The following is a 24,451-nucleotide window of genomic DNA, read 5'->3' as shown; positions in this document are numbered from 1 at the left end:
GAGGATCAAAGTCTGATGATGATCAAAAGCTACTGTGGTCAGAAGCTTTGAACCAGCTCTTAATTAATAGTAGCCCATGATGCAAATCATCCTCTGATGCTCATAATTTAATTAATCGCCTTTGATAGCATATAAGTAGAATTTGTTTTAACACCTGTCCACTTATGTATCACGAATCTGAAAGGTTTTCTGACACTTGGTTTCTTAGTTGTTGGGTAATAACTATGGTTAATGATTAAATTATTTTGAATGTTGTGTCACGGGACCATTTGTCATTAATTGTTATTTTATTCTAATACAAAATGTTTATGCTTTTGATTGTTTTATGTATGATTTTGGGTTATTTGACTCTAAACCAATTAGTTCTCTGAGTAAGAAATCTCACTGGTACAGAAGGTCCTAAGACAGAATTCCTCTGGGAATTTTCTGTCTTTTGATCTCTGGGTTTTACTGATGGGTATAACCAGGTGTTATTTTGTTAAAGCAAATAAGTTTGACTTCTGTCATATATATTCTTACTATTGTTGTTGCTTGAAATGTGTCACATGCAAGTATACATGTATGTTTAAAAGTAGCAAGTGATAAAAATTAAGGATATCGTACCCACGGGGAATGAATGTTACTTAGGTTGATTTTGCAAGAAACTATCTTTTGAACTTAAGCATGAGCAAGGATAAAAATAATATATGAATGTCACGAGTTCAATCTTTCCTCTTTAAACCAAATCTAAACAATGTAAGGTGAAAGTGAAATGATATCAAGATAATGCATATTGAGCCAAGGTCCACTAATGTTAATGAAGTAATTGTGTGTTCATGATGTGTAGTTTCGTGCCATGAAAGGTCATAATGATCTAGAGGTGTATTTCTATAAAATCAAAGCATGCATTACTAGAGCAAGGGAATGAATCTCTAAGTCACACTTATAACCCTAAAATACGTCTATTTATATTCTGAAGTCCCTTATAGTTGTAGCTATTTATCTATAAGTGAACTAATCAAGTGAATATCTTCATCCTACTCTTTTCAACTACTTTTATTATGAAATACACTTGTTGTTGGATCTCTTGCAATAACAAGCTATTATCTTTTTATAAGTTGATCACTCAAAGAATCCGATTTGTAAGAAAGTTAACACATAATAAAACAAGCCACTAAATAACACATCACTTAACATAAAAACATCATAATATTAATGTCCCATTGCTCAACATACAAAAGGTTTAACTCATGATGAGCTGAGTACAAACTAGAGACATGGTTCTTAACAGACACATTCTTAAACAAATACTGGAGAAGAAATGTAAACCTAAAAGCAACGTGAAGACTTTTTGAGATGGATAATTAGTAAGAGACGACTACAATCGCGCCAGACCTAAGCATCTAGTACAATAAATGGTGAGAAAAAGAACTCTCTTTTATATCCATTAACATCACACTATTATATTTTGTCTTGTATTTTTGGAATAATGATGAACCTTCTTTTCAATCTTCATCATGGTTTATTTATAAGCCTTTAATAGGGTTTCTTGTGATGTCTTGGATCATGAGCCAAAAAAAGGAAATAAAATCAAGCCCATTACGTGAATTAACGTCTTCATATCACTCTTTCTACTTACCAAGCAACGAATCAGGTACAAGGGAACAATTGTGGGAAACAAGGTGTCTTATGACAGATTGCCACAACAGGGTGCATGCGACGCTGTTTGATGTTCAATATATCGAAAGTAAGTATTGTTTGTATCGTATCCACAAGGACTGATACGATATAAAAACCGTTAAACTGTTTAATATAGTTTTAAGTGAAAAGTGGTCAAGTTATTTCTCTACATAAAATACATAATGTAAAAATGGTAAATAATAAATGAAGATTTAAATATGAGAAAGCTTGCCGAAATTGGATTTCATCCACTGATTGAATAAATAGTTTACTGATCAGTTATACAAAATCTAGATATTCATCAATATCATCATGTATCGCTAGCAAACAAAGTTTATGTCTAAACTTCTGACGAGAGTTCAACCTTATTATTTAAACGATGATTTCTCACCCTATTAAATAATAAGGTAGCATTATGAATCGATACTTGCGGTGAATGTTAAACCCAAATCTATGTCTAACATTTAGAATCTAATAGATGATTATCTTAGATCAAAATTCGAACTGTATTTCTCAATATCAATTCCAATCTATAAAGTTAAACCGTGAAACAAAGATAACATCGATATTAATTCATAAATAAATTATATATAACACCATGATCAATAAACATGCATACTGTCACTGCTAACTACATCAAATCCCAACAAGAAATGGATTTAGCTACTCATGGTAGCTTGGTACAAAATGGAAGAATGAAATTGAAGGAGCATCAAATGCGATTTCCCAATAATCTGATGTGTATCCAACTCTTTTCTCACTCGCCATTTACTTATGTTCCTATTTTACTGATGTTTCTCCAACTACCTAACATACTTATACTGAAATGACTTGCAACTATTTATAATTTTTCCAAAGTATCATGACCGCGCCATAACACAAAAAATTATGCTACAACGCACCCATATTGCTTAACTCTGAAGACTTCTGTAAAGCGACTTGGACTTAAACCTCCTTAGTGCACTCTTTGCAAAAAGTTGTGTTATTGTGCACTTGCACTCTGTGCAACAAGTTATGTTGCAACGCATTTGCGCTACAAGCATGCTGGCAACATGACCTCACTGGAAAATTGATGGATCGAGCTTTCTGTAGCATGCTGCAACGAGCTTGTAGCGCCTGTGCTCGTGTTTTGCCTATTTTGCTCGTTGTTATGTGCTGTAGCGCCCTTGTAGCATGTAAGCTTTGTTATTTTAATGTTTAGGCTTGACTTGGGTGATTCTTCCTGCATAAATTCACAATAACAATAAAAAAGTAATCATTCTCTTACCTAGCTTCATTTTTCTAGATAAAATTGTGGAAAATATCATGAATTCGTATTCGTAGATTTTATAAGTGCCAAAATTTTATGCTCTACTACTCTTTCTTGGGCACTTATCAAATTATCCCTAACTTGGATTCTTGTTTGTCCTCAATCAAGAGCATGGATCTCTCAAAACAATAGAATCTATCAAGAGTCAATATTCAATGATGTTTTTGCAAAACAATTGATGGAACATGCATGGTTCAAACTGAGAAACGCATGAGCAACCATTGTGCTTATTACTTTTCTAGAACAAAAGCATGATTATGAAATAAGTTCTTTCATACAAATATCATTACATACATTTTAAATCAGTGACATACTTTAACTTGAATCACCCTAATACTCTTCTTCATAAAATGGATGAATAATTTTGTGAAATCATGCGAGAAATGGACTCTATTCTAATTCCTTTGCTGACATCTGATCAATTCATATTTTCATCTTTCATAATTCAATCTTGATGAATTTGGAAGCATAAATCAATAAGGAATTTGTTCTTGGTTGTAACTTGGCTGGTTTTTTGCACGGAAAGGATATTTCCTAAAACTATTGGTTTAAAAGTTTGGTCCAAGTTGATGAAGAGTATTTCAAAGAAAACTTATTTTTTCTTCCTTTCTTGTGTCCATTTTTTTTTCACCCCTCAATTCTTTTTAATGCAATCATTCTTTATTTGATGCTTATTCTTTTTTCTTTGCTTTCATTTTTATTTTATTTTCTTGATTGTATCTTATTTTCTTCTTTTTGATTTCATCTTTTCACTTCTTTATTCAAAAAACACCCTCTCCATAACTTGATCGATTCTTAATTTTTCATAAATCAACTCTTCATTCTTGATGATGTTATCATATGTTGGTTCCGGGTTTATTTTCAAAGAAAATAGAATGGATCAATGATGAATTTGTTTTTTTAATGATATACAACAATCACACCAAGTGGTTTACTTAGAGATTTGTTGTTTTCAACCATTGATCCATTCACTGCTTTACAAGGCTCAAAAGGGTTTGCAAATACTCACTTACTCACATGGTATGATGAGACTATTTTGGCTGAGTGGTTTTGCTCTATCAGAAAAAATTGCCTTGATCCTTTTTATGCCCCACAAATCTCAAAACAGTTGAAAGATTGGACATGAATCAACCGAGTTAAACAAAAGTATTAGCTATTATGAGTGTATCAATAAACAATGGATGAATTTCCTCACAAATTTTGGTTTTTGAACTATGTGATTCAAGCATGAAGATATGTTTTTTCAAAATGACGCATGAAATGATTTTGTATAAAGAACAAAGTTCAAAATCATGTTACATTATATATAACAATAAATGTGTACCTTGCCTGTGTGCAATTCATCCAAATTCTTATCATCACCATTACATTTTTGCCGAGTTCTTTGAGGCTTGATTAAGTCTTCATTGTTTTTTTCAAGAAAATTAGATCAATGATGAAGACAAACAACAAAAATGACTTTATTTGAAATTAATTACCACTACTACTTACTACTTTGAAACCATTTTGAAAAAATAACTACGTAACATTTAACCATCATTCCAAGTTGTGTTTTCAACAAAATTCCAACCAATCCAGGTATTAGGTTGCTGGTTAAGTGAGGGTTAAATAACATTAATTTCAAGTTGGCGGTGTCTGTCATTTGTGTGCAGCCCAGGAATGTTGCGCAGAGCACACCTGCGCTATGCTCAGGGTTGATGGGCTCTGCATAAAAACCAGACTTTGCCAAATTTTGAAATTTTCAGATGCAAAATACGATAACTAAAACCAAATGCTAAACAAAGCAAAAGATACCTTAAACATTGGGGTGCCTCCCAATAATCACTTGTTTAACATCATTAACTCGACGCCTTTTTCAAGCGAATTCAGGGTGGTTTTTCTAAAATGGTCCAAGAATCTTTACCACTATCATGTGGTCTTGCCTCATCCTTTTTTTATTTGCCACTAACATCCATTTTGAAGCACATTCCTTTGATGATTGGATGCTTGATATCTTCAAACAAACTAAAAGTGACCTCTTTATCTTGCACTCCAACCTTTATTAATCTCCCATCCACATCTATCATCATTCTTGCGTCTTCATGAAAGGTCGGCCTAGAATTAGAGGAGTATCATCATTTGCCTCAATATCCATCACCATAAAATCTATAGGAAATAAAAATCTGTTGACTTTAACCAATACGTCTTCAACTATTCATGATGGTCGGTGATGGATTTGTCTGCTAGTTGTAGTATCATCTTCATACGTTTCATGTCCAGATCACATATCCTCTTAACCACTGATAAAGGAATGAGATTTATGCTAGAACCGAGATCAACCAACGCCTTTCCAACATTTATGTTTCCTAGTAATAAGTAACATAACTCTTTTAGGACCAGTTTCTTTTTGTGGAAGGGCTTTCTAAATAACAACGTTGCAGCTAGCATCCACTTGAATTATTTCTTCATCCATGATTCTCCGTTTCTTTGTTAGAATTTCTTTCATAAACTTTGCATATGTTGGCATTTTTTCAAGTGCTTCAACCAATGGAATGTTAACTTGTAAACTTCTGAAAATATCTAGGAGCCTCATATATTGCCTTTCTTGGTCCTTCTTGGTATGATCATGAGGATACGATAGGTGTTGTGCAGGCGGATTGATCATCCTTCATTTCTCTTCTCTTGTTTTCTGCTTTTTCCGCTTATCACTCAAATTCTTCTCGTTTTCAACTACCCCTTCCTTAATTTTTTTTAATTTTTTTTTACTTCCTTCTCACTTTCTCCCTCTTGTTTTTCTCTTCTTTCAACCATAACTCTTTCTTTCTCTACATTTTCACCAACTCCCATTTCAATCATTCTACCACTCCTTGTTATGATTGTGTTGCAATGTTGCTTTGAATTATTCCGCGTGTTGGTGGTGAATGTTCCTCCTTGTTGGTCAGCCAAGTGTTTAGCTATTTGTCCTACTTGTGTTTTAAGATTCCTAATTGAAGCATCCGTATTTTTCTAGTTTTCCATGGACAATTGCATAAACTGGTTCAAAGTATCTTCTAACTTAGCGGTTCTATCGTGTTGAGGTAGATTCTGGTTGTGGCTCTGGTACGGATTTTGCCAAGTTGACGGTCCAATGTCATTTTGTCTCCAACCTTGGCCCTAGTTAACATTGTTACCTCTTTGATAGTTCTGGTTTGCTGGATACACACCTTATTTTTGTTGATTTCCCAAATAACTAACCTCTTCGTTAATCGGAGGGCAAACCCCAGTTGGATGATCACCTGTGCAAAACTCATAGAAAACAACATGTTGAACTTTACTCGATGACTCATGCATCTGTTTGGGTTGTCGTGGGAGTTTTAACAGCTAGTTGGTCAATTCTTCTACAATTTGAGTGAGAAACTTGTTTTGCGCTAATATTGCATCATTCGTACCCAACTTAAGAATTCCCGTTTTCTTTTGTGTCGTGCCTCTACTATATTGAACCTGATGATCATTGAGAGCCATACGATTAATAATAGAGACTACATCCTTTACACTTTTGGACAATAAAGAATTATCAACAGTTGCATTTAGTAGAAGTTTCGGTTGCGGCTAAAGTCCGTTGCGAAAGATATAAATATGTGTGAAATCATCAAAGCCATGATTTCGACAAATAATCTGTGTGAGAATTCAATGTGTCTTATTACCACGTATTTTATTAATTCATAATCATGTCGTGACTTTTTTTTATTGAAACAAATAATAAATAAATGATTAACTCATGATTCTGAAGACCACATATCACTTTAAACTAGTTGTTCTAGCATCAAAATTTTAACCAATCATAAATATTTTAGTTAAATCTTTACGTAACAACATATTCTCTATCGATGCATTTCACAAGAAAAAAAGAAGGAAAATTAGAACTATTGAAATTGGCTAAACTTACAATTTGAATATTAAAACCATTTTTTTAACAGAAAAACAAAAGAGATATTTTGAAATTATCACAAATCGGACGGTGTATAGCTAAAAAGAGGGGGTATGAAACCAACTTTTTAAAAATAATACTAGTAAACCTTAATACCAAAAAGAAAAAACTAAGCTGGTTATACAAAAAGAACCAGTTTATTGAACCCGTTAAATGTTACCTGGCGGCGCAGGTTAAGCAAAGGCGCACCCTCCGAACATTCTAGAATTCAGTTACACGCGTTTACCGTTTCACCCAAAAAACCCTAGCCCTCACTCCCCACTCTTTATAAACACCTCCTTACCCACATCTCAATCTCATCTTCTTCTCTCAGATTTAGGGTTTCACCATTGGCGCTGCATTTTGGCAACTCTGGTATATCTCTCGTTTCTTTTACTAGTTTTCGTTCGATCGTGTTGATTTCATATTTCAATCTCCATCGAGTTTGAAAGTGACGATGATGATTTGTGATTAGGTCTCGTTCGTCGTAACGGCCGATTCGGCCTTGCCGACCATCCTGTTATATCACCACCCATATTCCGAGTCTCTTCCTGAAATCAAATCACGTTTTTCACTTTTTTTCTCCAATTTTTTATTCTTTCAATTGGCCGATGATTAAACTAAATATTTAGACAAGCATATGTCTGAATTAATTCATGTGGAAAATCTAATCTTCTCTATGAGGCCTCTTTTTATTTTCTCTTCACACTTAGATCTAATTTTCACATTATTTTTTCTCAATTTGATTCAATTTTTTCTGTTATTGTTCTTCCAATGATGAGATCGATGGATTATATGTTAGGGTATGAATATTGATGATTATTGTACCATACTGCCTTCCTTCTGAGGATTTATAGTTTATCCTTTTGTTTATTTTTACTGGTAGATTCACATTGTTGATGGAGACTCATGTGATGATGAATAGCATAGTTCAACTGATCTAATCATGATTAAGCAAATCTTTTAGTCTTTCGCTCCTATCTGATGATTCTCCTTCAATGAACTAAATTTTCAATTATGCGCTGTTTTGTTTTTAACTTCAATTGCTTCTTTTGGGACATTCGTCTGCCCCGGAAGCAGTGTTTCTGATTTCTTTTGGGAAGAAGACGTCCCTTATATGCAAATTATCCATCTGTTTCACTTTGTCAGCTCTTTTAATAATATTTTGCTGATCATTTTAGGATGGAACATTATTCAATGGATAAGTATTTTTGTTAGTTTATGGTAATGTTGTCAGTGATGATAGCATTAAGGCTTGTTTCTCAAAACATTCGCAGTGGCCGACCAAGAGCTTTCGCCTTCGCCAGGCTTGAGAGCTAATGCTGTTTTTATCCTTCCTTGGATGTCTGAGACGACACTTAATTTGTTAATTCTTTTGTCAAATAATGTTAATTTTCACAGTATGCTTAATTTTTAAATTTGTTTACTCAATTTATTTCAATTTTTCCGCTCTGTTATTCCTATCTTTATGTAAGTATGGTTCAACTGATCTATTCATGATTGAACATTTGTTAGTCATCTCTCCTATCTGATAGGAGGTCGACACGCTGTCGGGCTCGGTTGGATTTTGGCCCAAACATCCAAACCACATAATTTTGGTTTTCAGTTTGAAGGGTTTCTAGTTTGGTTATTTGGTAGATCAATACTATGATTCTCTTTCTACAATGACAAAATCAAAACAGAATAAATTTAAGAGGAGAACACTAGTAAAAATAAACAGGGATCTACCATGTTAAAATATATGACATCAAATTGATATCCCTTTTCCAATTGAGTTTATTTAGCTGTATATATAACTTGGAAGGATAAGGAAGTAAACTCATGCCATGATTACTGATATATGTATCTAAACAGTTTGCTAAACATATGTATCTAAACAGTTACATAGCACAACGACCAATAACTATCATACCACTGCAGAATTTAAGAACATATAACAACTATCATATCAGAACTCTAGTTGAAGACTACAATGAGAAGTGTTTGCCACAATCTTCATATGATTTAAAGTGTATTTGCATTGTATGAAAGCAAAAAGTAAGTAATGAGAAATCTAAATGTCCCAAATGCTGTGGCTGCGAAAACAATATGCTAAGTAACTAAGCTACCTAAGTTAGTATACAGTTTATACTTGTATGTTGAAAAATTAAGCATGCTTATTAGATTGAGAAGTATAGTAATTAGGCTAAACATGTTTGTTATTTTATGTTGAAACATGAAATATTAAACATGCTTGTTATTGAATGTTGAAAAATGAAACATGAAACATGCTTGTGATCATTAGGCTAATATAAAGTGGGGATGGGGCATGGAAAACTTATGCTATAAGTATGATCTGGAGTTTATGCAAGTCAGAACATGTATACCAATGAATGGTAAAACAAATTTGATTACTTAAACGCTATGAAGTTACAAAGAAATGGTTCTCATCGTTGAAAAGGGAAAGGAAACAAAAACCAACAGATATAATATCACTGAAAATTGAAAGAAATAAGAAATGCAATAGCAACAACTATGAAAATAGAAAGAAATGGCTCTCATATGAATATAGAAGATTTATTTACTACTCAACTCTGAAAACAGAAAGAAAAAAAGGGTTTTATATCTGAAAACAGAAAAAAAATGGATACACACAGAAAATGTCGAACACATCAATGTCCATCCTGGATGCAAATAAACAAAACCAGATACAGAATCACGTAGATGAAGGCATGAACCATACATAGACCAAATGAAAGTTATAATAATCACTTTGGATTTTGAGGCAAAACTGCTGTCAAAGATGGATGAATGGAACGCGGATATGGTGATTTAAAGTTATGGTATAGGGAAGCTTTAACCCGGTAAGGGGGATAGTTGAATTTTTTAAAATTTTGAAAAATAAAAATGAAATATTTAGGGCCCGTTTGAATCAGTTTTGCTTTTTTGGAAAAGTATTTTTAAGAAGAGAACTATTAAAAAATTTATTTGGTAATATGATTTTTCAAAACTGTTTTAAAAATGAGAAAATAGAAATATTTGTTTAATAAATTATTTTTAAAAACAGTTTTAAAAATGAGAAAATAAAAAATGATAACTCAAATGAAAACAGAAATCCAGAAATCCAAAATTAAAAATGAAAAACATATTAAACTTGTTATTGTTTTTCATTTTTAAAAACAATAAAAAAAATGAAAGAGTTTTTAAAAATAATTTTCTAAAACATTGTAATCAAACAAATTTTTAATTTTATAAATTTTGAAAAAAAAAACTGTTTTTAAAAATCAAACACATCCTTAGCATTTCGCCAGCCATTTCCGTGCTTTTAATTGGGCAATTACCATAATATTAGTGAATTGCATATATTGGCTTTGTGAAGCGTAATTATTATTTTTAATTAAGGGCAGGTTTGGTAGTTCCTATGCATGTTTTGTGCGTAGTAAGATAGTTGATATCTCGACTATCAATTTCAGAACAAATTATAATTATCAGGGCAACTTCCTTCATCTAAGATGAGGGTTTAGATTTTAAGTTAGGAACTGACATTCTATGTTATTTGACATTACAATTAAAGTTAGGATTTAGATTTGTTTTCGTCAATAACAACCACAAAACGAGTCTAAGAATACCTACCTGACTTAGTGTTCATGCTCAATTTGATTTCTACATGTGTTAATTAAACATTATATTAATGAAAAAATTATTTAATACATAATCAGTTGTATGCTATAAAAAATGACACATTGTGAGTTGGGCAAAATAGTAAAATCAGAGCTGTAATTTAGCCTAATATTTTTAGTGAAGTCTAATAGAAATTCATCACTTAAAACTTATAATTTGATTTGATAGAATACAAAATAGTAATTGATTAATAGTGTAAAATTAATTTACAATCGTTAATGTATAATTTATTTTTTCTTTATTTATTGTCTTTTGAAATTCATCAAATATTTTTAGTGAAGTCTAATAGAAATTCATCACTTAAAAATTTAATTTGATTTGATAGAATACAATAGTGATTGGTTAATAGTAAAATTAATTTACATTGTTAGTGTATAATTTATTTTTTCTTTATTTATTGCCTTATATTAGCAAATATTTTTACTCTATACTATTTTAAAATATTTTTATGTAATAATCTAAAAAAACATAAATCAAAAAAATGATTTTACTTGTTTGACATGAAGGTTGATAAATTATTTACAATTACTTAAAATTTACTATTTATATGATTTAACAATTTACTTTTATAGACTAAAGTTTATGGAATGTATTTGATCTTTTAGAAATTTGATATATATATATTTACGTTGGAGTCTCACCGTCTTCTTCGATGTGCTTTTTTCTCTTCATTGCTAATTATGGAACATATGCTCACTTTAATTTTTACACATGTGTTAATTAAACATTATATTAATTAATATAATATAATTTATGAATTAAATATTATTAAAAATAACTTTCATTTTATTCCATTAGTGAAAAAAATACAATTTGTTTAATGCCACAATCACATGTATGCCACGTATTAAATAAAAAAAAATGACATATCACTATTTTTTTTAATGATAAATGGCAAGGGGTTCAAAAAATTTTACAAAATAAAGAGGGGGATTGATGTTCTGAGTTTGGCCAAAACTATAATTTAACCTAATATTTTTTAATGAAGTCTACTATATCATTTATTTATGAGTTTAATAATTATGCATTGATAATGTAAAATTATTTTACATTACCGTCTAATAGGAATTCATCACTCATCTATGTTACATTATTACTTTAAAAATTATAATTTAATTTAATATAATACAAGATGGTGATTGGTTAACAGTGTAAAATTATTTATATTGTATAATTATTTATTTATTTATTGCCTTTTATATTAGCGAATATTTTTACTCTATATGATTTTAAAATATTTTTATATAATAATCTAAAAAAACATAAATCGAAAAAATGGTTTTACTTGTTGACATGAAGGTTGATAAGTTATTTACAATTACTTAAAATTTACTATTTATATTATTTAATAATTTACTATTATAGACTATAAAGTTTATGAAATGTATTTGATCTTCTAGAAATTTGTTTTATGTATATATTTTTAATAAAAGTTGAATATGTTTTATTTTATGAAGTAACTTTTATTTAAAAATAAGTAATTATCGAAAAGATCATACACATATAATCAATTTATAATTACTTAAAATTTACTGTTTATTTTATTTAATAAATTTATTATTATTAACCAAAAAGTTTATTAATTGCATCTGATCTTTTAGAAATTTTCTTTCTATATTTTCTTTAATAAAAGTTGAATATATTTTATTTTATGAAGTAACTTTTCTTTAAAAATATTGAGTGATTAGCGAGAAGATCAAACGCATTTAATCAATTTAAAAATGAAACCCTAACCGTCTATATTGAAACAAGAAAAATTTTACCTTGTACCCCTACAGTTAGCCCCATATCCCTACAAAATTTTAAAAATTCTCATTCTACCCTTAATTGGTTTTAACCAATTTACGATTTCATTTTTACGATTCAGTTGAAAATTTCAGAAATTATACTTTCACACCCCTCGCATCGGAACTCCTGCAAAAAGATTTCCGGTATGTATTTTTCCCAAACCGGAAGACTTCAAGAATGAATTCCGGAACCCATAAATCAATGAACCGGAACACTTCATGAAAGAGTTCCGGTTCAATTAAAAAAATTTTACAAAACCGGAACACTTCTTGAAAGAGTTCCGGTGAACAAATTTTACATACCGGAACTCTTTGGAGAAGTGTTCCGGTATGTATTATATGTGTTCCGGAAGTCTTTCAAGAAGTCTTCCGGTTCGCTTTTTTTTTATTATTATTATTTTTTTTTATTTATAATTTTTTTATAATTTTTTTTTTATTTTGCAGGAATGGAAAATCTTCCCCAAATATGTGTAGATACTACTGATGCGTTTATGACGGCGGAAAGATTTGGTACACGAGAAGAGGTTATCAGATGGATTAAAGAGGTTGGAATCAACAATAAAGTAACTGTTATTATCAGTCGTTCAGATACTGAAACGGGGAAGAGAGGGAGAAGTAACAAAATAATATTTGGTTGTGATAAAGGTGGGAAACACAAGATTAGTGATAGTGGTACCCAAAGTGCGTCGAAGAAATGTGGATGTCCATTTAAAATCAGGTCGACTCCGGCGAAAGATGGATCTGGTTGGAAGATTGATGTAAAATGTGGGTTACATAATCATGGTTTACATGATAGATTAGAAGGTCATTCGTTTATTGGTAGGTTGACCACAGATGAGAAGCAACATGTCACTGATTTGGCAAAGAGACATGTAGCACCTAGACACATATTGCTTTCCTTGCAAGACAATTATCCTGAGAATGTCACTCGGATTACGCAAGTATACAAGCATAAGAGTGTGATACAAAAAGAGATAAGAGGTCCTAGGAGTGAGATACAACATCTGTTTAAGCTTATTGAGGATGCAGGATATGTGTATTGGAGTAGAAAAAAGGATGACTCGGAAGTGGTGAGAGAGATATTTTGGGCACATCCTGATTCAGTTAAGTTGTTGAATATATTTCCGATTGTGTTAGATATGGATAACACCTACAAGACAAACAAATATAGACAACCTTTGTTTGAAATTGTTGGCATGACATCGACCGAGTTGACTTTTGCTGTTGGATTTGCGTATATGGAGTCTGAGCAAACAGAGAATTTTTGCTGGGTATTGGAGAAATTAAAAGAGTTGTTTGTGAAGAAAGACATGTGTCCACAAGTGATTTTGACAGATAAAGATCTTGCTTTGATGAAAGCAATTGAAGTTGTGTTTCCCAGCTCGATTAATTTGCTATGTAGATTTCACATTAACAAAAACGTTGGTCCCAAATGCAAACAACATGTGGTGAATGACCTGCAAAAGACGATAGACACATTATGGATGGAAGTTGTCTGGGCTAGTGATGAGGTTGAGTATGGTCAGCGGTTGCATCAACTTGAGCAAGCATGTGTTGATTATAGTGGATTTATTAATTATGTGAAAGACACATGGTTGACTCTACATAGGCATAGATTTGTTGGAGCATGGATTAATCGAGTGCTACATTTGGGTAACACAACGACTAATCGGTACGTCTTATAATTTTGTATGTGTTATTTTTATATCTGATATTATTTCTATGTATTTTTTATGTGTTATTTTCAATATTTTTAGGGTTGAATCTGCTCATTGGAAGTTAAAGCAGATGTTAGGAAACAGTATAGGTGACATGGTCAAATGTTGGGAAGCAATGAATAACAACTTGAGGTTACAACTGGGAAACATTAGAGCTTCTTTTCAAAAGAGTTTTTACGAAGTTGAGCACGCGCACGTAAGTCCCTTTTATGGTTATTTGCGTGGTTCCGTATCTCGAGCTGCTTTGAGACGTATTGCTGAAGAGTTATTGAGAGTTGATTATGTTGGAACTAACAGGCAAATATGTGGTTGTACTCTTAGAACATCTTATGGGTTACCTTGTGCCTGTGAGTTAGGAAGATACAGACTAGGTGGTATACCGATACACATTGATGATGTTCATGTTCATTGGAGGAAACAACTTAAGGTTGAGATTATATCTTGTAGTACTTATTCATTCCCCTGATTGATGTTGACATTATATCTGTTAGCACCAATTGTAAGTTGACAAAGCGATGGACTCTTGCCATTGCCAAGAGAAGTCTGAAAAGAAGTTAGTCTTTTAAATTGTTCTTATTATTTTTAATTATGGAATAAACTTGGTTGTAGGTTTAGCTTATGAAAGGAATGCTAGTAATTTGGTAGCTTATGAGATTACTGCATTTACTAATGCATGTGAAAAAAAAAGAGAAAAAGAATTAAAAAAGCTAAAAAACATGATGAAATAAAGGTCCCAATTCGTTTTTACTTCTACACAGATTCGTAATAATATCCACTATAAGTAGTAGGTTAGACTCATTACAAGTAAGATCATGTCAGGTGAAAAGTTGGAGTACTTAACAAAAGAAACTTAAAAAATTAGTGTAAATAGAATGTCCAATCTCAAAAAGAGAATTAAAAAGAGAAAGTGAAATAAAAGGTTAGTAACTTCCCTTTTTGAAACCGAAAGTTAGAGTCTTGGACCAGAAAAAAGCAACCAAATTAGGATTTAGACTATATGTATAATCATTGAAGACTTTTGACTTGACATTGGACGTCCCGGATTACACACATGGTTTATCTTTATCTGACATAAAAGACTAAGTTTTGATAATGTTTGAATACAGTCCACATTAAGTGATTTGTGTTATATAAAATTTTAAAATAAATCATTAATTATATCATATGTATTGTTAGAGCAATAACCAACGTCATTGAATGAAAAAATACACCTAATACTATTACAGATGATAATGGGAAGGTGCTTTATCACTAGGCTACTAAACATATCAATGGTAGAAAATGTTTTTGCTTTGATATATTTGTTGACAAAATCATTTGGAGGCCTTATATACAACCCCAAAAGTGAGGCCTAAGGCGATGACTTTGCATGCCTTACCATTGTGTCAGACTTGTTCTTAGATTTATATTTCATTTTCATTATTATCTAGAAATATTGTTTTTGTTGTATTTGTCACGCTCACCATGTGCTAAACTCTTTATCTTAAGCAATGCAAAATTTAATGAAAACTAATCTTTTGTGTGAAAGATGCGATTTTAGTGATGCATTTTTCATGTGATTTATTGTTATGCATTTATTTCTTTGGTTGATCATCTTAGAGATAAATAAAAGCTTGTTAATGTTGAGGAACCCTTTACTAGGTTGAACTTATGATAAATATGGATAAAAAAGTAAATAGGAATATTGCCATCTTGTTGCTTTACGAATAAAGAACTACAACCATATGGGACAACAAAACTTATGCAAGACGTGCACTAAAGTTAATATGAGACTTCATAATTTGTTTCTTAACTTACTTGAATTTAATTTGATGTTGTAAGCATACACCGTTAGATCACGTTCTAATCTCATAGGTAATAAAAAGTATCTCTCTCTCCTCTCTCTCTCTCTCTCTCTCTCTCTCTCTCTCTCTCACATACACACACACATAAATGAAATTCATTAAATGAATCATTGTCCAACATGCCTCTTACACTTATGTTGTCCCAAGTACGGATGTTGCTGTACTCTAACATGCCTCTTCTTTAATCTTACACAATATTGTTGAAATATGAATCAGTGACAACAACTATTATCATTTGCTCATGAGTATTCACAAAATTTGATCTTGAGGAATCAACTTAAGTTAATTTAACCCATGTGAAAACGTTATTCTTATTTTTTATCACTTTTTACTATTGGATTGTGTATACTTGAAGAAGTATTAAATAGGACAACAACCCCTCAACCTTAGAGTTGAGGTATTTGTTGGAGCCTTTTGGGTCTGAGTCTTGAAACCCAAGGAAGTAGTAACAACACCTTTATCTCTTAGGGGCGTGGAAACATGTAGTTATTTCTCCTATTATAATGGAGAATGTAACCCTACTCTTTGAGTGTCCTTCTCGTACTGTTACTAAGTAGGAATATGTTATTCCCCAAGTCTTGATCAATGAGCGAGTGTCGTACCCCAAATTTTGATCACCCTTTTCTATCCATCATATTAGGACATGTTCAAGTACCTTGGGCCAAACACAATCCAGTTGAGTTAGAATATAAGGTACATATTTTTCAGGGTCCCTTATACATGTCATCTGGTCAACTCCAATAATTTAAAAAGTCAAAGGAGGACCATTTTGTCTTTTACCTTCTTTTAAGAGTTTGTTTCTATTTTAGGGGGTTGTATTGCTATTTTTGGTTTTTTTTGGCTTAATATTAATCTTATTATTATTGCTCATTAATCTTAGTTAGAATATATTATTAAATTTTAAATATCAATAGAAAATATTTTATTAGATTATTATTATAAATTTTTATTATTAAGTATTATTTGAAGATTATTATCCGTATTATTAACTTTATTAGATTGTTAGATAAAATATTACTAAGTGATGTTTTATTAAGTAGGAATCAATAATTTTTATTTTTGTTTATTATTATTATTTAGATATTACTATTATTAGAATAGATTATTAGGTTAAATTATTATTAAGAACCCTAAAGCTGTTGCGATCCATCAACCTCATACAAAGCTCTGCACAATTTGATGCTTAGGGTTTTCACATTGAAACCCTAAGTTACAAGAGCTCAGCCTCATAGCCAAATCTCCAGTCGTACGTCGCGATCAAGAACAAGAGGATGGAGTCATAAGAGATTCATAAAAAAAACGGGAAAAAAAGTTAAAAAGAGCACTACCTTTTAACTGGTGGAATTCTCACTCCCGTAGGCCGGCCATTTTTTTACTTGTTGATCTTTTCTGATTACTTGCTTGCGTCCTATATGTGTTTGTTGTTCTTTGTATATGATTTGAGTGGGGTTTGGGTTTAACGGAGTAAGGTTTGGGGAATTTAGGGTTGGAATCATTTTGGGTTTTTGTTTGTTTTTTGTGTTTAAGGGGTTGATCCGTGTTTAGGATGTTAGGATATTGGGTTTAGGGTAAGTTTGGGTTGGATTTGAAGTGGTTAAAGTTGAATATGGGCAAGTTAGGGTTTTAGGATAAAGGTTAGGGATGGAGATTTTTAGGGTTCTTGTGTAGGGTTCTTCGGGGTTAAGGTTAGGCTTAGGGTTCATCCATAAAGGGTTAGGATTCCTAGTTCTAAGGGGTTATGGGTTATGATTGATGAATGTTTAAAGATCCCGATAGAGCTTCAACCCGAGATCTGGTTGTAGGGTGGTGTTTAGGGCGGTCAAGGGTGGCTCAGGTGGTCGGTAAGAAGGCGAAGAAGAGAGAAGTCAGTGAGTGGAGAGAAGAGAATAGAGAAGAGAGAATTAGAGAGACAAGTAGAAATGAGAAATGGAAATTTCTGAAGAGTTAGATGAACATAGTAGCCCTAGAACCATAGGAGGTTCCAATTGAGTACAATGGAGGTGATGGGTTTCTAACATCTTTCCCTCACTTAATCGACTCCCGAACCCTAATGTCTTATCCTTTTCTTTTTAGATTTTTTCATTATTTCCCTGTTCATTAGGAAAGAATAAAAGATGATGACGACTCTGTAATTTTTTCAGTCACGACAACGAGTATTTCAATAAATGGATGACCGTTACAAATAAGGGGCACAGACTTCAATAAATGGGCGAATAAGACGCTTCCCGGGGAGATATATTACATCGTCTGTCATTGGAAAACTCTTACATCGCCTCTTGTGAACCCTTTGTGAGTATACCATTGAAGTTTTCATTATCTCATGCAAAGATCATTAAAATGCTCTAAAATAACCTATACACATATACCATTCCTTGACCTTAAATACCATAACTTGTTCTTGTCATAAAAGACTTCAATAGTTGATAATGAATGAACAACAACACCATAACCTTCTAAAAAATATAATCAACATATTTTGGACCTTATCCATGATCATTCCACCATGAGAAATCTCTATAACCTCATGTTAAACTCTAGTACAATAACATAGATCATCAAAATTACTTATGGATAACAAATTTTGTTAGAGTTATGGAACATATCCCACGCTATGAAGAAGAAACTCATAATTATCGAACATTTTAAGTTAATCCTAATAATACCATGAACCCTGCAAGCCTTATTGTCACCAAGAAAAACTATCCCCATTTGCTCCTACTTCAAAGTCTCAAATATTCTTTTTTTTGGACACATGTGATAAGAGCAACTTGAGTTCATGATGCAACTCTTTTCAGTCTCCGAACTCGACATCACCAGTGCACCAACACTCTCATGACTATCCTCATACGAGACAACTACAATATGAACATAATCATCATTGCCCTCCCATCCTGGACAATCCATCATGAAGTGGTTTATTTTTTGACAAATTAAATATTCCATCCTTGACTTGTCAAAACTATTTGATTTAGACATCTCTCTACGCTCACTTCCTCCTCTTGAGACACTCAAGTCTTCACCACTATCATCAATCTTCAAATCATTCCCTTTGAAAATTCCTTGGATTTCACAGTCGCCTGGACTTCATCCAAAGTAATAAATCATTCTTTACCATAAATAAGAGATTCTTTGAGGTGCTCAAAGGATCTGAGCAATGAGCTTAATAAGAGTAGAGTTTTGTCCTCATCTTCAATCTTAACCTTAATATTCTATCAACCATCAATGATCTTATGAAAGGTCAATTGCTCCACTATGGATTTGCTATTTACCATTTGGAATGAATATAGTTATTTCAAACACAACATGCGAGTCAAAGACTTGGTCATATACAATGATTCAAGGTTTTCCCACATCGAAACCACAATCTTTTTCCTAGAGAGCTTTCTTAGAACTTTATCCCCAAGGCACAAGATAATGACTCTCCTAGCCTTATCCATCATCTCGATCTTCTCTGCTTGTGTTTGACGTGTAAGAATTGATGCATTATCATTCAATACTTCATTACACTTCTATTGAGTTAAGGTTGGTTGCATCTCCACTTTCTACAACCAAAATTATTATTCTTAGAAAAAAATATCGATCTCCCATTTAAAATCCATAGTGCTCACTTGTAAACAAAATTCCTTTGTCCTACGGTGAACACCACTTGTTGTGAAAACTCTAACAATTATAGTGAATATATTGATAGTTTCAAACACGCCAATTTTTTTGATATGTGAGACAAAACAATTGCAACCAAATTTATGACCTTAAGCAACACACTAACATGTTAAGAGTGAAGGTAAATACATAATAAATCAGAAGAACATAAAAAAATAAAAATGCCAAGAAACTTGTTTTCCAGTTTGACCAAAGGAAGAGAAAGCAACTCTCCAATTTTTTAAAAATTGTTACAAGAGATCACAAAAGAGTTACAAGAAAGTAGTCATTCAAATTTCTAAGAACAAACTATATTTTATATTAAAATGTTTCTCAACATCTTAAATTCTCTAGAAATGATTCACAAAAGTCCAATATATTAAAAAATGTTTTACAATCCCCTTAGATACCTCTAATGATTTTCTAAATTTTACTAACACTAAAGAATTGCAACCGTACTTCTCTAATTTTTCCAGTAGGATTAGTAAACGTTTTCCTGTCTTTAGCACTAAAGGTAGTGAAAACAAAAGTAATGCTGAAAGCCCAACAGATCCCTAATAGACCTAAAAGACAACTCATTAATGACGAATATGTGAACCGATACAATCAAGTATGATACCGGGAACTACCTAAACCGAACCCACTGTTCGAGGACCACCTTTCAACTAAACGACCTCCGCCACCCACGGTCGACTAGGCCCACCTCTGTTGTCGGCCGAGCCAACCTCCTACTGCTTTTCTGGCGTTCTGATTTCTATCAGTGTATGAAAATATATTTTCTTTCTCTTCATCACTTGAAATTTTAAATATCTCATGAAAAATTAGCAACAAAAATGATGATGGTGGAGCCACACGAGATTTAATCTTGAGAGGAAGAAAATAATATCTACAAAGTGTGCACAATGGCCTATTTTGGGAACATAACTCTTTCCTAACATTACAAATACTGTTATATTTTTGTAAATGTCAACCATGTCTATCATAAAAGTCAAAACAACAGAGAGTTTGGGAAACAAGCGATACAAAGAAAGTGAAGTATACTATAGTTTGGACTTCATCGTGTTCAATGTGATAATGAATATCTAAATGTTTAGCCCCCTCGTAGAATAAGATTTTCCGCATTGTGTAGTGCACTAATATTATCAGAATATAAAACTGGAATACGAGAGCAAGGTACCTTAAGATATATGCCAAAAGGTATAAAAGCCACTGAATCTCACATATGGGAATGCAAGTTCCTTTATATTCACCTTCTTCCTATCTGTCTTTTGGCGAATCTCCAATCATATAGACAACATTCTGTCACTGAAGAACCAAAAACCCAGTATATGATATTTTGGTTTGTTTCCTACAGTTGATAAGATTGGGAAATTTGCTTAAAGAGTACAATTGCCACCTACTGAAAAAATTCATCAATTTTCCATTACTATGATCAACCAATGTAAACGGGATAGTACTGCAACCAGTTGTTAGTAATACAAAAACAGAATATAGAATTCCATCATTTCATCTTTTGTGTGTGTCTTGCTAATCTTTGGATTCAAAATCTTGTTACAAAGGGTGATCAGACATCAGCAGTGATACAAGCTAACAAGAAGAATGGGAAGGTGCATAAAATCGTTTCCCAACAAACTATTGTACAAAATGAATACTACTTTGAAGCTCTGGAAAAAAGGTCGCTGCCTTCATCATTGAGATGCTAGAGTAGTACTCGTAGTCTCCGGCTTGGTTTCAACAGGGCACCCTCCCTTAATAACTGTGGCGGCCATTCTATTTGGTGGCCAATAGCGGATTATCGATCTACCTATGATATTCTTGGCAGGCAGGGGACCCCTAAGAAAATTGCATTTAACAAGTAAGGAAATAATTCAAATAAGAAGTAAGGAAATAATTCAAATAAGAAGTAAGAATAGTGTACATAATGCATGTAATCTTTAAAAATATATTACCACACATGTGAGTCGTCGCTGTTATTGCGGTTGTCTCCCATCACAAAAACGGAGTTTTCTGGCACACGCTGCAAAGCAAAGTATTTTTAAGAGAATGATATGTGTCGATTTTATTTAAATTATTTTGTATTATTTATTAGTTATGCATATGTTCTAAATTTTAAACACTCTAAGGAGACCATAAAGAGAACTGGAGAAAAACAGAGTTCCGATATAAAAGTGTAGAACTTACTATGGGTTTCATCTCATACTTCGGTGCCTCAATTATAAACTTCTCATCTCTCTCAACCCCATTAACTACAACATGTCCATTTCTAACCTGTAAATAATTCAATTGCTCACATTTAGTACACCAAGGCACTGAATCAAACACGGCAAGAGTCTGACCGAAGTTATAATAACTGAATACTGATTCAATTTTCTACATTCATGCAAATTTCAAAGTTCCTGGTACAGGCAATAAACAGTGATCATTAGTCAGTTAACCAAACCTTTAAAATGTTAATCAAGCAAGAGAAAAGTCATCGACAAACGAAATATAATAACACAACCTTGAATGACATTGTAAAAATTCAACAGTGCACAACATCATTAGCATAAACAATGAATTGAACAAAAAACTCAGACAACATCATGAAACAAGAGCAAGAATGTTTATCTAAAAAGAACCTACCTCCACGATATCACCTTCCTTTGCAACAACGCGTTTTATTAAAACATCATCATCAGTATATTTAACTTCTTGAAGATCTGGAGGGCTTTTAAAAACCACAATATCATTTGCACACGGCTTTCTAAAATAGTATGAAACCTGAAAACACGAAGTTGTATCATCACTAATAGTGCATCATAACAGAAAGTCAAGTTGAAATTTGATGTCAAATCCATTAAAAGGGAATAGTTATATATATTTAGGTGATTCTACCCTACGAGTAATTGAGTATTGAGGCTTACAATGATAACACTTGTAACAACAAATAGCTACAACAGCGGGATTATTATAAGTAAATAACAGCCAGCAATCAACATGCTTCAATATCATGAACTATGATAAAAAAACAATATCTAATCAAATTAGTGCTCAATGAACTAGGGACATGTTTGGATTAGTAGTAAAGGGTGAGATGGGATATGATATGATATCATCGATTTTTTAAAATCTAACAAGCCTACTCCATTCCATTCCATCCTATGCCAACAATCCAAACATACCCTAACAACTACAATGCACAACAAACTAGCCTATGTCCGAAATCAACATTTGAGCCAGCAATACTCACAAACATCGCAATCCTAACCATTTCACATAAACTTATAATAATCGAAGGATGGCCACACTTCAACAAACAGCTGAAGTTTTCATATGAAGAAGCATCTACAATCTAAATAGAGATGCACCATAATAGAGGGTCCATCTAATTGGATGCTGATGTCAAAACCTATTGCTAGAGCATAGCCATATAAGTATTTACTTAAACATTAACATTCTTGGAAGCATACAAACACACACATTGAACTCGACATCGATAATAATTTGAGAACACCAAACACACCTTTAACCTAAAGTGTTTGGTTGGTACTGCGTGACCAACATTAGTGCTTTTCTCTCTTCCCATTTTCTTTTGAAGAAGTTAAATTTAACATTAAGCAAACGCAAACCTAGTTTTCCACAGCTTTCAAAACCCTAAAAAATGCAAAGCTAGTAAGAACTTCATTTCATTGAGTGTGAAAAACACAGGAAGAAAATGAGTACCTTTTCCGCAACAATTCCATCTCCAATATCATACGTAGGATACATTGACATAGAAGGAATAAACCTCGGTTCAGCAATGAAAGTACGAAAAACAAGTGAAATTGCCAAAGCAGCCAAAACCGTTTTGGCATCATCAGTAGTGAAATTCAACCACTCTGGAAAAAGTTCGGACGACACATCATTCATCTCAACCTCCTGGTCACCATCTCCACCATCTCCACCATCACCACCACCACCTCCACCGCCACCATCACCGGAATCTTCCAAAGCTTTATTGCATGGGAATCTACGGCGAAGAGTGGTGGAGGTTTTGTAGAGTTGGGGAAAGTTGGGACGAGAGCGTGGCGGTGAAGAGATTCTAGAACTGAAACGGAGATTGGGTAATTTGAGGGAATTGAAGAGATAGGGATGGTCCAAGTTAGGGTTTTGAAGTGATGGTAGTGAAGAAGAGATAGAGAATGAAGATGACATAGTTGAGTTGAATTGAGTTGAATTGAAAACGGTTAAATGAGTTTGTTATTGTTAGTTTGTTACTGGTTAGTTTGTAGGCCATAGGTCTCTTGTGGAGAGATGTCGTTTTTTTTTTCCACTTCCCAAATGAACAAAAGCCGTTGGATTGGTCTGCTTGACCATTGCACTATCACACACATGATCAAACACTCTCAATCATGTAAGAGAGTGTTATATATTTTTTACAATTTCAAATTTAGCCATGATACGATAGAATGCATGTTATGTTTATTTAACTTGTTAACGTTTTTTAGTTATCATTTATTAATGTTAAAATGCCTTAGACTGTCATATCAGTAAAAAAAAAAGTAAAACTTAGTCCTTGAAATATCAATTTACAAATATAAAATGTAAAAGATATTAAAATAAAAATTACATTATAAACTATAATTTGAACAAATAATTTAATTTATTAAATTAATAATAAGAACACAAATCAAACAATTTTAATTTAATTAATTAAATATTTAACTAAATCATACTAATAGTGATATTAAATTAATAAATAAGATTAAATAGATTGAAATATACTATTTATTTTAAATTTAACTAACTAAATAAATAAAATTGTATAATTTATAATTAAGGGCATTTTTTACTTTTCAAAAACAATTACATTTCTCTCTTTACACTTTCTATGATACCAAACAAAGAGACAAAAACATTTCTCTGTCTTCTATTTCTCTTATATCAAATAA

General features: G+C 32.3%; 2 protein-coding genes, 1 long non-coding RNA gene and 5 other non-coding genes across 8 annotated transcripts; 7 read left to right on the top strand and 1 right to left on the bottom strand.

Moving 5' to 3' along the window:
• The first annotated feature begins 7,055 nt into the window (after positions 1 to 7,055).
• On the top strand, positions 7,056 to 8,334 carry LOC127101449 (uncharacterized). The gene is made up of 2 exons (XR_007794636.1): positions 7,056 to 7,268; positions 7,369 to 8,334. It is a non-coding gene; the product is annotated as an uncharacterized LOC127101449 (long non-coding RNA).
• Positions 7,346 to 7,440, top strand: LOC127109565 (small nucleolar RNA Z43). Its single transcript, XR_007796839.1, has one exon. It is a non-coding gene; the product is annotated as a small nucleolar RNA Z43 (small nucleolar RNA).
• LOC127109595 (small nucleolar RNA U83) lies at positions 7,663 to 7,744 on the top strand. The gene has a single exon (XR_007796868.1). It is a non-coding gene; the product is annotated as a small nucleolar RNA U83 (small nucleolar RNA).
• On the top strand, positions 7,796 to 7,886 carry LOC127109563 (small nucleolar RNA snR60/Z15/Z230/Z193/J17). Its single transcript, XR_007796837.1, has one exon. It is a non-coding gene; the product is annotated as a small nucleolar RNA snR60/Z15/Z230/Z193/J17 (small nucleolar RNA).
• LOC127109597 (small nucleolar RNA snoR99) lies at positions 7,983 to 8,086 on the top strand. Its single transcript, XR_007796870.1, has one exon. It is a non-coding gene; the product is annotated as a small nucleolar RNA snoR99 (small nucleolar RNA).
• Positions 8,125 to 8,247, top strand: LOC127109753 (small nucleolar RNA SNORD14). The gene has a single exon (XR_007797008.1). It is a non-coding gene; the product is annotated as a small nucleolar RNA SNORD14 (small nucleolar RNA).
• A 4,456-nt stretch (positions 8,335 to 12,790) lies between the features above and the next one.
• LOC127101812 (PKS-NRPS hybrid synthetase cheA-like) lies at positions 12,791 to 14,524 on the top strand. The gene is made up of 2 exons (XM_051039255.1): positions 12,791 to 14,012; positions 14,098 to 14,524. The coding sequence occupies exons 1-2, from the start codon at positions 12,832 to 12,834 to the stop codon at positions 14,522 to 14,524; spliced, it is 1,608 nt and encodes a 535-aa protein (XP_050895212.1). The 5' UTR covers positions 12,791 to 12,831.
• Positions 14,525 to 20,938: 6,414 nt separating this feature from the next.
• Positions 20,939 to 23,766, bottom strand: LOC127101448 (chloroplast processing peptidase). Its single transcript, XM_051038877.1, has 5 exons — positions 23,244 to 23,766; positions 22,164 to 22,301; positions 21,723 to 21,809; positions 21,491 to 21,558; positions 20,939 to 21,374 (listed from the first exon to the last, which is right to left on the bottom strand). Exons 1-5 carry the CDS (start codon positions 23,712 to 23,714, stop codon positions 21,230 to 21,232), a joined length of 909 nt encoding a protein of 302 aa, XP_050894834.1. The 5' UTR covers positions 23,715 to 23,766; the 3' UTR covers positions 20,939 to 21,229.
• Between the last annotated feature and the right edge of the window lie 685 nt (positions 23,767 to 24,451).

Source organism: Lathyrus oleraceus, chromosome 7 (genome assembly GCF_024323335.1).
Source record: "Lathyrus oleraceus cultivar Zhongwan6 chromosome 7, CAAS_Psat_ZW6_1.0, whole genome shotgun sequence".
NCBI classification, from domain to species: Eukaryota; Viridiplantae; Streptophyta; class Magnoliopsida; order Fabales; family Fabaceae; genus Lathyrus; species Lathyrus oleraceus.
The sequence above is the reverse complement of the archived record's forward strand: the minus strand, read 5'-3'. Positions and strand labels throughout refer to the sequence as shown.